This window comes from Carassius auratus, chromosome 41 (genome assembly GCF_003368295.1).
Source record: "Carassius auratus strain Wakin chromosome 41, ASM336829v1, whole genome shotgun sequence".
In the NCBI taxonomy this organism is placed as follows: domain Eukaryota; kingdom Metazoa; phylum Chordata; class Actinopteri; order Cypriniformes; family Cyprinidae; genus Carassius; species Carassius auratus.
This window is the reverse complement of record NC_039283.1, coordinates 6781238-6792958: the sequence shown is the minus strand read 5'-3', so window position 1 is coordinate 6792958 and position 11721 is coordinate 6781238. Positions and strand designations below refer to the sequence as shown.

Sequence of the window (11721 nt, the reverse complement as noted above, 5' to 3'; positions counted from 1 at the left end):
TTATCTTTTATTTTCCTGAATTAAAAGGGTTTATTTTTGTTAGCAAGGATACTGATTGGTTTGTTAATTGATTATTAATTATTAATTTTTTTATTTATTTTTTTCAGATTTCTCCTATATATCTGGACTGGACTTTTATCATTAAGTTCAGTATTCTTTAAAAAAAGATGTATTCATTTATTTATATATATTTATTTATTGTGTATCAAATTTGACTATAACGCCTAATCAAAATTAAAAATTGCTTCCAGTGAATTTGTATTTTTTACATGATATTTTTGTTTTTGTTTTTAAGCCTGCAGAATTTACAGCCTTTTAATTAACTTTTATTGAAGTATATTACATTTGTTCTCATATTGTACCAATTAAATGTGGTCTTTTATATGCATTTCATTCCTCTAAGCATCTAGGAGTCAGAAGGGGAAGTAACAAAGAAAGAAAAAAAAGTACAGAGGAAACGAATCGTGAGAACATAAATCAATCCTCTGCCACAGAATGACTACACCAGTTGATACATACTGTTTAAACAGAAATCCTTTTATTTATAAGACAGCAAAAAAAAAAAAAAAAAAGTAATGTAAATGGGAGCAAATGCTCAGAGATGAGCAGGGCCTAAAATAACTAACAAAATAGTTCACTAACTAATTTAAGAAGGAGTTCTAACTAACAGAAAATAAATATACAACCAACTTCTCTCACCTTCCTTGTTGTACAGAAACAGAAGCAAAAGGCAATATCCCCCTACAGCTTCCCTCTTAACACACATGCTAGTAATTAAAATCACTCAAGACAAAAGAGCCTCAATACCTTTTGCGCAATCTCAACCTGGAACAATAGCAATTAACAGTTAATGCTGAATTAGCCACTGCTAATACACAACTATTGTCTCTGCATGAAAAAACAAGCAGAAAATTCAGTCGAGCAGGGGAGAAGTGTGTCTCCTACAGTGGTGTCAAAAGTATTGGCATTCATTACTCAAGTAGAAGTATAGATACTAGGATTTAATAAGACTTTTGTAGAAGTTGAAGTATCAACTCAAGCTTTTTACTCAAGTAAAAGTGTAAAAGTACTGGTTTAAAAAACTACTTAAAGTATAAAAGTAAAAGTAATGTAAGGGAAAAAAATGCCATTAAGAACAAAAGCTTGGGCCGTGCCACAGGGGCCGATGTGCACTACCCCACCACCTCAAAAAACATTTTTCTAAAGGCCATAATGACTATAATGTTATATTAAAATGTTCATGTTGAAAAATTTGGGATGCACTAGCCTACCTGTTTCAGCCACATATATGCCCATTGAAAATGAACTAATTTTAGTACAATGCAAATACATTAAAGAGCTAGAGATATGATGACTAGTTTCCAATAAGTATTGTTATGGTGCAAAAAAGTCAAACTTCAGAGGCATGTCATCAATAACTTTTAATGGAATGTAAATGTACATCCAAGATTAGGTGCAGGAATCTGCGAGGGCAATGGATAAGAACATTGGTGCAGGCTAAGAAACAATTACTCTTGTGTGGTTGACTATTTACAATAAACATTATAGTGCTGTCAAAATGAATGATTAATCCAAGTGATTAATCAAAAACTAAAACTGAAAAATAACTCATAATCCTGATACCTTCTTGATTGATAGCTTCTTGTATTCGGCACATACGTCTGCTATGTCCAGTGTTTGGGGGGTAACCAGTTACAAAGTTGATATAGAGCTTCACAGTCCCACCCACAGCCCGAGAGAGCTCTGGTGCCGGAAGTAAATTTCCCATTCATTTCTCCCATTCACTTTCTGAAAAATCCGTATCTAAAGAGTTTTAGAGCATGTGTGAGGATAACCAGCTACGGCTGAACTCATAAGTATTTAACATATCATTTCGAGTGAAAAAATTAAGACAAAATCCAAAAAAAGTCAAAGGTACAAGGCTGTGTACATATTTTCATTTCGAGCGCAGGAACTACTCATCCCATAAACCACCGCGACCCATTGAATTCGACTGAAGCCACAACTGCGAACGAGGCAACGAGCCTTTTGAGCGACATCCAAATCTGATGACGGCCGCTCGCGCGAACTTTTTCCTCCAGTGAATTTTATTTTATATAGTGAATGTGCAGTAATAGCAGTTCTTTCAGTATTAATCGTGTAAATAAATAGTGTTTTATATATGTATTGTGTATTGATTTTTATTTTATCATCGTGTATTTTATATTGTGTGCGTGTGTCAAAGTGGTTAACGATAACGTCAGCAATGGTGCAGTGCTTTGTATCTGACTGCAATCACCGCTCAGTCGTCAACACATGTCGCTGCCATTACACAAATGTTCAGTAAATGCACAAAAAGGTATGCCTAGGCTAAATATTGTTTTGACAGTGACATTATAAAATGCTTGATATGACTCATTTCATATGAAGGCTACAGTAGCCTAGCTAAAGTGGACGATAATGCTAACTAAAGTTACCAACCTCCCTGCAAAACTCTCAATGGCAGCCAAGGAGATCATGATTGCACTGATAAGTCTACCGTGCAAAAACACAATACAGGTTTTTATTTTATTTTATTTTTTTATTAATGATCTTTAGTCTTCACGGACCTTCGCGGGTTTAACCAGACGGTTACACGAGCTCCACCAATCAGATGCATCACTGTGGGATTGTTCAGGATTGTGGGTAATGAAGTACTTAGCCAAGACATTGCGAATAAAAGGCATTTATATCAAAACAAGGTTAGTGCCCCATGATCCTTTTGCGTTTATATGAGCATATACTATCGCTTAGTACAGCCGTAGCTGGTTTTAAGTCTACCATGTATGGTTACGTTTTAATGGCTTATACCCCAAATGTCAATGCAGAAATTGCATTGAATTTTAGGTTCCGGCACCAGCTGTGGGTGTGACTGTGATGCTCTTAAGCCTAGATATCACAACATTGTCATTTGCGTCATCAATCGCAAACGATAATTTATTAAAACGTCTCACTACCCAACTACCTACAGTAGCTTAATTTGTGGAGGACGAAGAGAAAGCACGCATTTGGTAAATGAGCCAGTAGTGAGAAATAATAACTTTTAAGTAGGGTCCAGTGCCTTTTCGATACTTTTAAAACGGTACCGGCGCCTGAACCGATACTTTAAAAAAAAAAAAAAAAAAAAAGAACTACAAAAAAAAAAAACTATGGATAACATTAAAGAACATTACAAATATTTAAAATAAATCCATAGCTTTCACCTTGAATTCTCTCATTTCCCAAGTTTTGCTTCCCTTAATCTAGGGCTAATAAATGTATTTCACAATCTGGGTCATTATTTAATACAAAAGTACACATGTTTCTACTATATCTCTGTCACTCACTCTGATATTTAGTTAAGATGAGTGCTGTCTGTCACTGTCTTAAATCAGTTCTGTGAATGACTGTATGCTCATTCTTTATAAAGTAGCAAAAATCTCGTTTTTAAAATACAGTACTGTGCAAAAGTCTTATGGAAAATAATTTTTTTTATTTTCACCCCAAAAAGGGGTTTTAAGCCAGTTATTTATATCTTTTGCTGCAGCGTTTCAGTAGGAAATATCAGTTTGCCATTTTTAATAATAATCTAGTGCGATTTTGAATGCACAAGCAGTTTGACAACGGCAAAATGAATGTTTGGAAATGTAAACTGATATTTTATACTGACACACTACAGCAAAATATATAAATAACTCTCCGAAAGCCATTCTTTTAAGTGAAAATACTGCTTAAGACTTTTGCACAGTAGTGTATGTATAAAGAACGTATGATTAAATGAAGTATATTTAAATACGTTTAATTAAAGTATGTGTTCGTACATATGTGTTAAGGGTTATTGTCGCTGGAGGAAACAGCTGTTTCGTGATGAGCGGTGACAAGCGAAAACTTTACAGTAGATGAGAAACCGACTGCTTCTTCGTGACCTTTTGTAAACCGTATTTATGACAAAGAACTTCACAGATACAGATATTCTAACAATCTATCGATAAACACACACCTTGTGTCCTCTGTCTCTGTTTGAGCTCGCGCTGCTCCACCGTGGTCGGCGGATTGAAGAGCGCGCTGAAAGACGGGAGGAGACCGGTCTGACGCTGGTTTCATGTGAAATTTAAGCGGACTGACTCTGAGGCGATCGGATACCGGTTCCATACCCAACCCTACTTTTAAGAAATATATTTTTTGATAAACGAACCCAAAACTGGCTATGCCCTTGCTGGAGTGTGATGTGATTTGTGTCATGTGCAGGTGCGATGGATCGCGTACAGACCAATAGGGTGTGGGAATGGTATATGTTTATACTTCTCATCCAACCACAATCAAATTCACTCCATCCGGATGGCGCGATTTATCTGGATAGTTTTTTTTTCTCTCTCTCTGAATGTTAACAAGCCAGAATGAAACAGCAGTAACGAATCTATTTTTTAAAATGTAAGGAGTAGAAAGTACAGATACTTGCGTGAAAATGTAAGGAGTAGAAGTAAAAAGTCGGCTGAAAAATAATTACTCAAGTAAAGTATAGATACCCCAAATTTCTACTTAAGTACAGTAACGAAGTATTTGTACTTCGTTACTTGACACCTCTGGTCTCCTAGAATGAACTGCCACAGCATCCTCTCGGTTTCAGGCACGCTTTTACAACTGAGCTACAGGTGGTGATGAATGCCCTGAAGAGCAGCACACAAAGAGAGAGACAGAGTAAAAACAACCACGCCCACATATTTGTTCATAACAATGAAACAAATTCAAGAACAATAATACTATTAAAAACAACAATGACGATACATACCTATGGAAATATCAATACGGCATTGTAATCAGGGCATCAGGTCCTTGTCTGTACCTTCTTTGTCTTGTCTCCTCTGATCATTCTGCTTCTCTTGGCTTCTAGTGTTGCTGCTCCTTAGTGCTCTCTTTAACTGATTCCAGAACAGTTCTTTTGCACTGTTTGGATGAGAACAGTTTGACCCAGGCCATTGCCAATAAGTATTTTTGAGCATGACCTTCCTGATACGGTGATAACTGGACAGGTGATAGGCTCCAGAAAAACCAGCAAAAGCACATCCTGCATTTCTTGAAAGAGATGAGAGCTGGCCAGCTGGATCTCCAGTGAGCACCATTTACTGCGAAGGAAGCTCTGACTTACCACACAGATCGTTTTGCGACTGCTGTATATGGCAGCCACAATGTTGTCGACAATATAACGGCCAAGCGTGAAATCTCTGTGGTGGAGGCAGAGCGGAAATTAAGAACTCTCAAGGTTTGGCAGCAGCTGTTCCATTACCCAATCTTCATCTGCTGAGTTGTAGGAAACAAAGGCATCGCACTTGTATTTCTCCTCCTGGTCCCTTAAACGGCACCACTGTTCTCCAAACCATGAACGAATCACATTGTAGCCATACTTAAATTTCCTGTAGAGTCTGTCATATGAAGTGGTATCAAGCTTATTAAGATTGTATATGTAAACGTTGAGGAAAACAGGTAGAGTGCTATGTCTAAATAACACGCATTAGTGTCAAAGTTGTGAAAAAAAATTAGCCTGAATGGTCTTGGCATGTAATATTGAAAAGATAAGGAAACTGGAGTCTCTTACTGCTTAAAGTCCAGTTCTGTAGTTCACTATTCTGGCAGGCACAACTGAGAGGACAGCTGCGCAAGTCAGCGTATATTAAATTGGTCAGATTGTCCAGTAAACTGATGTTCAAAGACATCATGGTATTGCGATTGAGATGTAGTTCCTTCAGTCCTGTGAGATTTCCAAAGACCTCTTTAGAAAATGATGTAATGCCCATGTTCACCATGAATAGTGTCTTTAATTTTCGAAGATTTTTGAAAATACCAGGTTTGAGCTTGGCGATTCCAACATATGAGTTGTCCAGACTTAAAGGGTTAGTTCATCGAAAAATCAAAATTATTATTATTAATAACTCAGCCTCATGTTGTTCCAAACCAATGAGACCTCTGTTTATCTTTGGAACACAGTTAAAGATATTTTAGATTTAGTCTGAGAGCTCTCAGTCCCTCCATTGAAACTGTGTGTACGGTATACTGTCCATGTCCAGAAAGGTAAGAAAAACATCATCAAAGTAGTCCATGTGACATCAGAGGGTCGGTTATAATTTTTTTGAAGCATCGAAAATAAATTTTGGTCGAAAAATAGCAAAAACTATAACTTTATTCAGCATATTCTTCTCTTCTGTGTCTGTTGTGAGAGAGTTCAAAACAAAGCAGTTTGTAATATCCGGTTCACAAACGATTCATTCGATGTAACCAGGGTTGCGTTCAGCCCCGACAAAACGTTGGACAACGTTTTTTAAACAGAAACGGTGATGCGTTGAACACACTGTTCTGATGACGCAAGAGTTGCAACTATGGCAACTGAGAAGGCCATTCTTTGTGTTCTTTGTGAAGAATTTTCGGAGCCATCTATTTAGCCTCACATACTGACTTTATTTGTAGTTCATACAGTTTTAATACCCTGTATTTTCTTTCTCATTTTTAGGAAAAGCACTTAATTACCATTGTTTATTTCTAGACCAAATGTCATACACTTGCAATGAAGCTAAAAAAATAAACAACTACATCATGTTGATATCCTATATTTTTACAATAAAACTTACGAGAAACATGTCTTCTAATATCCTCAGTTGTTGTGTTTACCGAGCTGCAGCGAACACGTTTGTACATTATTTTCCTTGAAGCCACTGTGCAAGTTCACTTTAATACCGCGTGCATGTTACATGTTGCTGCTGATTGGACTGCAGTTCTGACACACCCACTAAACAAGAGAAAACGCATCTCAAACCCCGTTGCACACCGGTGCACGCCGTTTCCAGGAAACATGACGTTTGAACCAGTTCTCCTAATTGAACTGAATCGTTTTAAATGGATTCTCATCTCCAATACGCATTAATCCACAAATTACTTAAGCTGTTCACTTTTTTAATGTGGCTGACACTCCCTCTGAGTTCAAACAAACCAATATCCCGGAGTAATTCATTTACTCAAACAGTACACTGACTGAACTGCTGTGAAGAGAGAATTGAAGATGAACGTCGGGCCGAGTCAGATAATGAACGAAACACTGACTCTATAAATAGAGGAGTTTTTCTTTTGCTATTTGAGCAAATGGGAACACAAATAAAATATATTTAATATATTCTCCATAGATCCGTAAACCTAAAACATGATGTGGCGTTGTCAAGGTAGCAATTTCACTGGATCTAAACAAATCAACCTAACCATAGATGTGACCAGTAGTGGTGGCTTTCTTAATATATATATGCAATTTTCAAGGGTTCTATGACATAAGTAGTATATATTTTTTTTTAGCAATTTTGCCAGTGGTCTTATGAAATTTCCCAATAGATTTTTTGGTCCCACTCTGCCCTTGTCTCTGAGGTTATGTAGGTTACTGAAGACATCACAGTGGAGAGAAAATATGTAAATGCAGGATGTAGCCTAATTAAAGTCTAAAGCAGTGGTTCTCAACCTTTTTTTCCAGCGGGCCGCACTATGGTCCAAGTGCAAGTCTCGCGGGTCGCACGCATATAATTTACATATTATGTCACAAATACAAACCAACCTGATTTATAATACTATAACCTAAATATTATGATATCAAATCGATTACATTAATTGAAATAATTAAATAAAACACCTGATGCTGTCGGGAGCTGACCAATTTTGTGAAAATTGGCTCGAAAGGAGTAACAGAACAAAGAAGTTGCGATTGTAAAACTTGTGTTATGCTTTCCGCATGAGCAATCCGGACGCGGACTTCTTCCATTTATACTTCCGAAAGCGCATGCTGATGTTCAGCTCTGCAACAAACGTGAACAAACAATTGCCCAGAATTATTGCACATTGCTGTCTTTATATTCTTTTATTGATGGATTGCACAGTTTCTAGTAGCACTGAGTTTCTTCACACTGCCTGCACATGTGCAATTGTGCTTTTGAAGCCTACTGACACGCTCACCTGTCGGCGCGGTCGTCTGCTCAGAGCCTCGGCACACACTCTCCGATGGCAATTTTTATGTCAAGCCTACCTAGCAGTCCAGAATCAGGGATCTCTACGCAACTCCTGAAACTTGAAGGCAAGTTTAGGGAGGCAGATGAATATTGCCCCTTATGATCATTTCACAACATGTAGAATCTGCCTTATTTTTCAATTCCACTTTAAAATGAAACTCCCTGTCTTACTTCAAAGTCTAACACTACGAGGTTCTTCACTCAGTGTGAGCAGCAACTAATACTGAGAGCTTAATACAGCCAGCTGCTAGAAATAAAAGACTGAGAGGTCATGATCAGTTTAAACTGAGTAAGACCATGTCAAAGATTGAAATCATAGTGAAACTTATGGTTGAAATCAAGCGTTGATGCTTATCTCATAATTCGATTTTTAGACTTTAGCCTGGATTTGGTCACATATTTTTGCATTTAATTTTTTCTTCAAATGTAACAAATATTGAAAGAACTTATGGATGTTTTATTTATTTATTGAAATGAATAAAATCACTTTTAAGATTATGAATGGGAAGTAACCAATTTATATGCATGCAGGGCAACAGAAAACAGAACTCAGAAACAAACTTGTACATGTACATGACTTTTCAACTGCCAAGTTCCCACTTCTTAGACCCCTTTTACCTTTATTCTATTTACATTAAAAGTGTTTGTTCAGCATATGGACATACATGTACAAAGGCGTAAAACCTGTCACTGTAAACAAAGTAGACAGGTAGATATTTGTCAAACTATGCTCTTTAGTGTTAACAAGATAAAATACAGAGAAAAATCTCAGATTCACAGGTTCTAAACCAGTGAGCAAATCTTTATAGTCTGAAATCTTATCTTTCATTAATTTATTTCATTACATTGACTATTCTGCTTGAAAACAGTCTCTATTTAAACATCAATGTGATTCAGTATCTTACCATCGTGAAACCTTCCCTGATAATTTTGCAAAACTATGACAGGCGTTCTCTCTCTTTTAAAGATGAGAAAGAGGAACCAAAAAGGTTCCATGCAGAGTAAATAAGATCAGACAGCGGTCACAATGCTTGATCCAATTGTTTTTTCAAGAGAGAAATCTTGAAATGTATGTGATAATTATCACCATCATTATATATTTAGCCCTAATTTTGGGAAGGCAAATATTTGAAAATATTTAACTGTGAAAGGACAAGCCACTAGACTAAAGCAAAAAAGTATGACTTCCTAATGTAAAACCTATTAGTAACATGATTTTATATACATAAACTGTACTTGAAGGATCACATAAATCATTGATATTTTGGAATATAAAAAAAATAAAGAGAAGACGATGAAAACAATTCCAGCAATCGAGGCATTTTTTTTTTAAATTAGCCATTTTATCCTCTTCGTTTTCTTTTCAATTTAGCCTCTTGCCTTCTGTTCTCGAGCCATCTGACAGAGTCCACACAAAGAACAGCAGGTCATAATCACCCAGTCATCACAGACAGAGCCCTAAAGAAGACACAAGCAAATCATGTAGCTCTAGTCTCTGACAGTTATGAAATTATGTATTTCAGCAGAAATTCCAACATCAACAGCAGAAATAAGCAGTAATCAATACTGAAAAGGATTTTTATTGCATGGCCTACATTAATATGGTATCTGTCACGGATGCTGGTTCTCAGTGCAATCATAGCACCGGGCAGGAAGGGCAAACAGCAGCTGTCACCATTATCCTGGGCCACCTTACATCCCAAAATGCAAGGAATAAATGCCCCACACAGACCTGAGGAGTAAACCAGTGGCGAAATTCACACTATTTTACAATACAATGCTTGTAAGTTAAAAAAAAAGATTAAAGGTATAGTTCATTAGAATTTACTCACCCTCATTCCAAAAACATCAACTTACTCATCTTAGAATCACTATTACTAGTACATTAGTTCAAGCAAAATGGATTTGCATTAATAAATACATCTCTTTCCCCTACACACACTCACAGATTCCACAGTCGTCACAACAACAAAAAAAAGATTGAAGGTATAGTTCATTAGAATTTACTCACCCTCACGTCATTCCAAAAATATATGGTGAACTACCCCTTTAACAATTTACTCAGCTTAGAGTCACTATTACTACATTAGTTCAAGCTAAATGGATTTGCATTAATAAATACATCTCCGTCCCCTACACACACTCACAGATTCCACAGTCGTCACAACAGTCACAGACATCAGAGCTCCAGTGAGAGACAGTGTAGCTGGTTACAGTCATCTGAGGCTGGGTAGTCATCGCTTCTTTTTGATATGACATCTCTGACAAAGACATGTAGCAAATGGTATAATATAATAATTTGCAAATACAAATGACAACTTACACTTTTACATTGTTTCTAAAAATACAGCAATATTGTTTTGCTGTGAATATTAAGAATGCTTTTTATTCATTTGATTGCTATTATATCAAGTATATATATATATATATATATATATATATATATATATATATATATATATATATATATATATATAGTATTAATTATAGGACATAACATAAATGTCATACGTTATAGAAAGAAGGTTTAAAATGATAATCTTCTCTCTCTCTCTCTCTCTCTCTCTCTCTCTCTCACCTGTTTCTTTGGAAAGCCTTCCTGTATACAGTATGTGTCTCACTTCCTCGTGAATGATGTTCAGTTTGTGATAGATCTCAGTGAAGATGGAAGTCAACTCAAGCTTGACAAAAGGGAGGAGAAGCTTTACTAGTGGTGAGTGGTTTATGTGTCCTGTACATTAAAGCGTGAAGTGTTTGATTTGGGGGCGAGGAGTTTTGCAATATTTTAGGTCTCCACACCCTTCCATTATGACAATATGTTATCTACAACTTTTAAAACATCTAGAAAAGTACTTTGTGTTGCCTGCATGAACATTGGCCTTTTTGACAGATGCACCAAATGTCATTTGAGGTATTATCATTAGGCTGATGTTAGAAATGTACAGAGGTTTAGTAAATCCGTACAAGCTAAAATTATGAAGTACAAAACTAAATTATAAGATAAAAAGTCAAAATTATGACATAAAACTGTCAATATGACATAAAACTTTAAAATTACTAGTTAAAAAGTAATTGTGTGAATTATGATGTGGAAATACAGCATTATGACAAATAACTTTTTTTTAACTTTTTTTATCTCATTATTACTTCATAATTATTACAATGTGGTAATTATGATTTTTATTTTGGTAATTTTGACTTTTCTCATAATAAGAGTGTATGCAAATGATTCAGTTGCTAAATAGTGATTTTCTGCAATATGATTAAGGCAAGCGGATCCAAAGTGTTTGATGTCTACATTCTGCTGTTTTGAATTGTTGTCATTGTGCTTCATTTTGATTAGTTGGAGGCAAATGGATTATATGCACAAGAAAAGTACTTGGTTTGCTCATCCAAGCAGAAAAACAATGTTTTCCCATCCTAAGGAAGATCAGAGAAGGAATTTCATTTACAAATAAGGTATGAAAATGGGCATACTTTACATCTGCCATGGTGTTGGTGTTTTTTTTTTTTTTTCTTTGAGTCCTAAGCTGATTCAATGGGCCTCAATGTACAGAGTTGGATGTTTCAGCATGGTTGAAAAATTCACTGTTCACCCCTGAACTGCACCAAACTTTTAAAGTTACCAATCTTTTTTGAGCATAAAAACAAAACAAAACAAAAATAAACAAAAACAAAAAAACAACAAAAC

The 11721-nt window shown here is 35.9% G+C and overlaps 1 protein-coding gene and 1 pseudogene across 1 annotated transcript; both read right to left on the bottom strand.

The window, feature by feature from the left end:
• Window positions 1-349: 349 nt before the first annotated feature.
• Window positions 350-5991, bottom strand: LOC113059974 (toll-like receptor 13; annotated as a pseudogene).
• Window positions 5992-7737: 1746 nt separating this feature from the next.
• On the bottom strand, window positions 7738-10700 carry LOC113059973 (cornifelin homolog). Its single transcript, XM_026228711.1, has 4 exons — window positions 10609-10700; window positions 10178-10291; window positions 9626-9762; window positions 7738-9488 (listed from the first exon to the last, which is right to left on the bottom strand). The coding sequence occupies exons 2-4, from the start codon at window positions 10287-10289 to the stop codon at window positions 9399-9401; spliced, it is 339 nt and encodes a 112-aa protein (XP_026084496.1). The 5' UTR covers window positions 10290-10291; window positions 10609-10700; the 3' UTR covers window positions 7738-9398.
• Between the last annotated feature and the right edge of the window lie 1021 nt (window positions 10701-11721).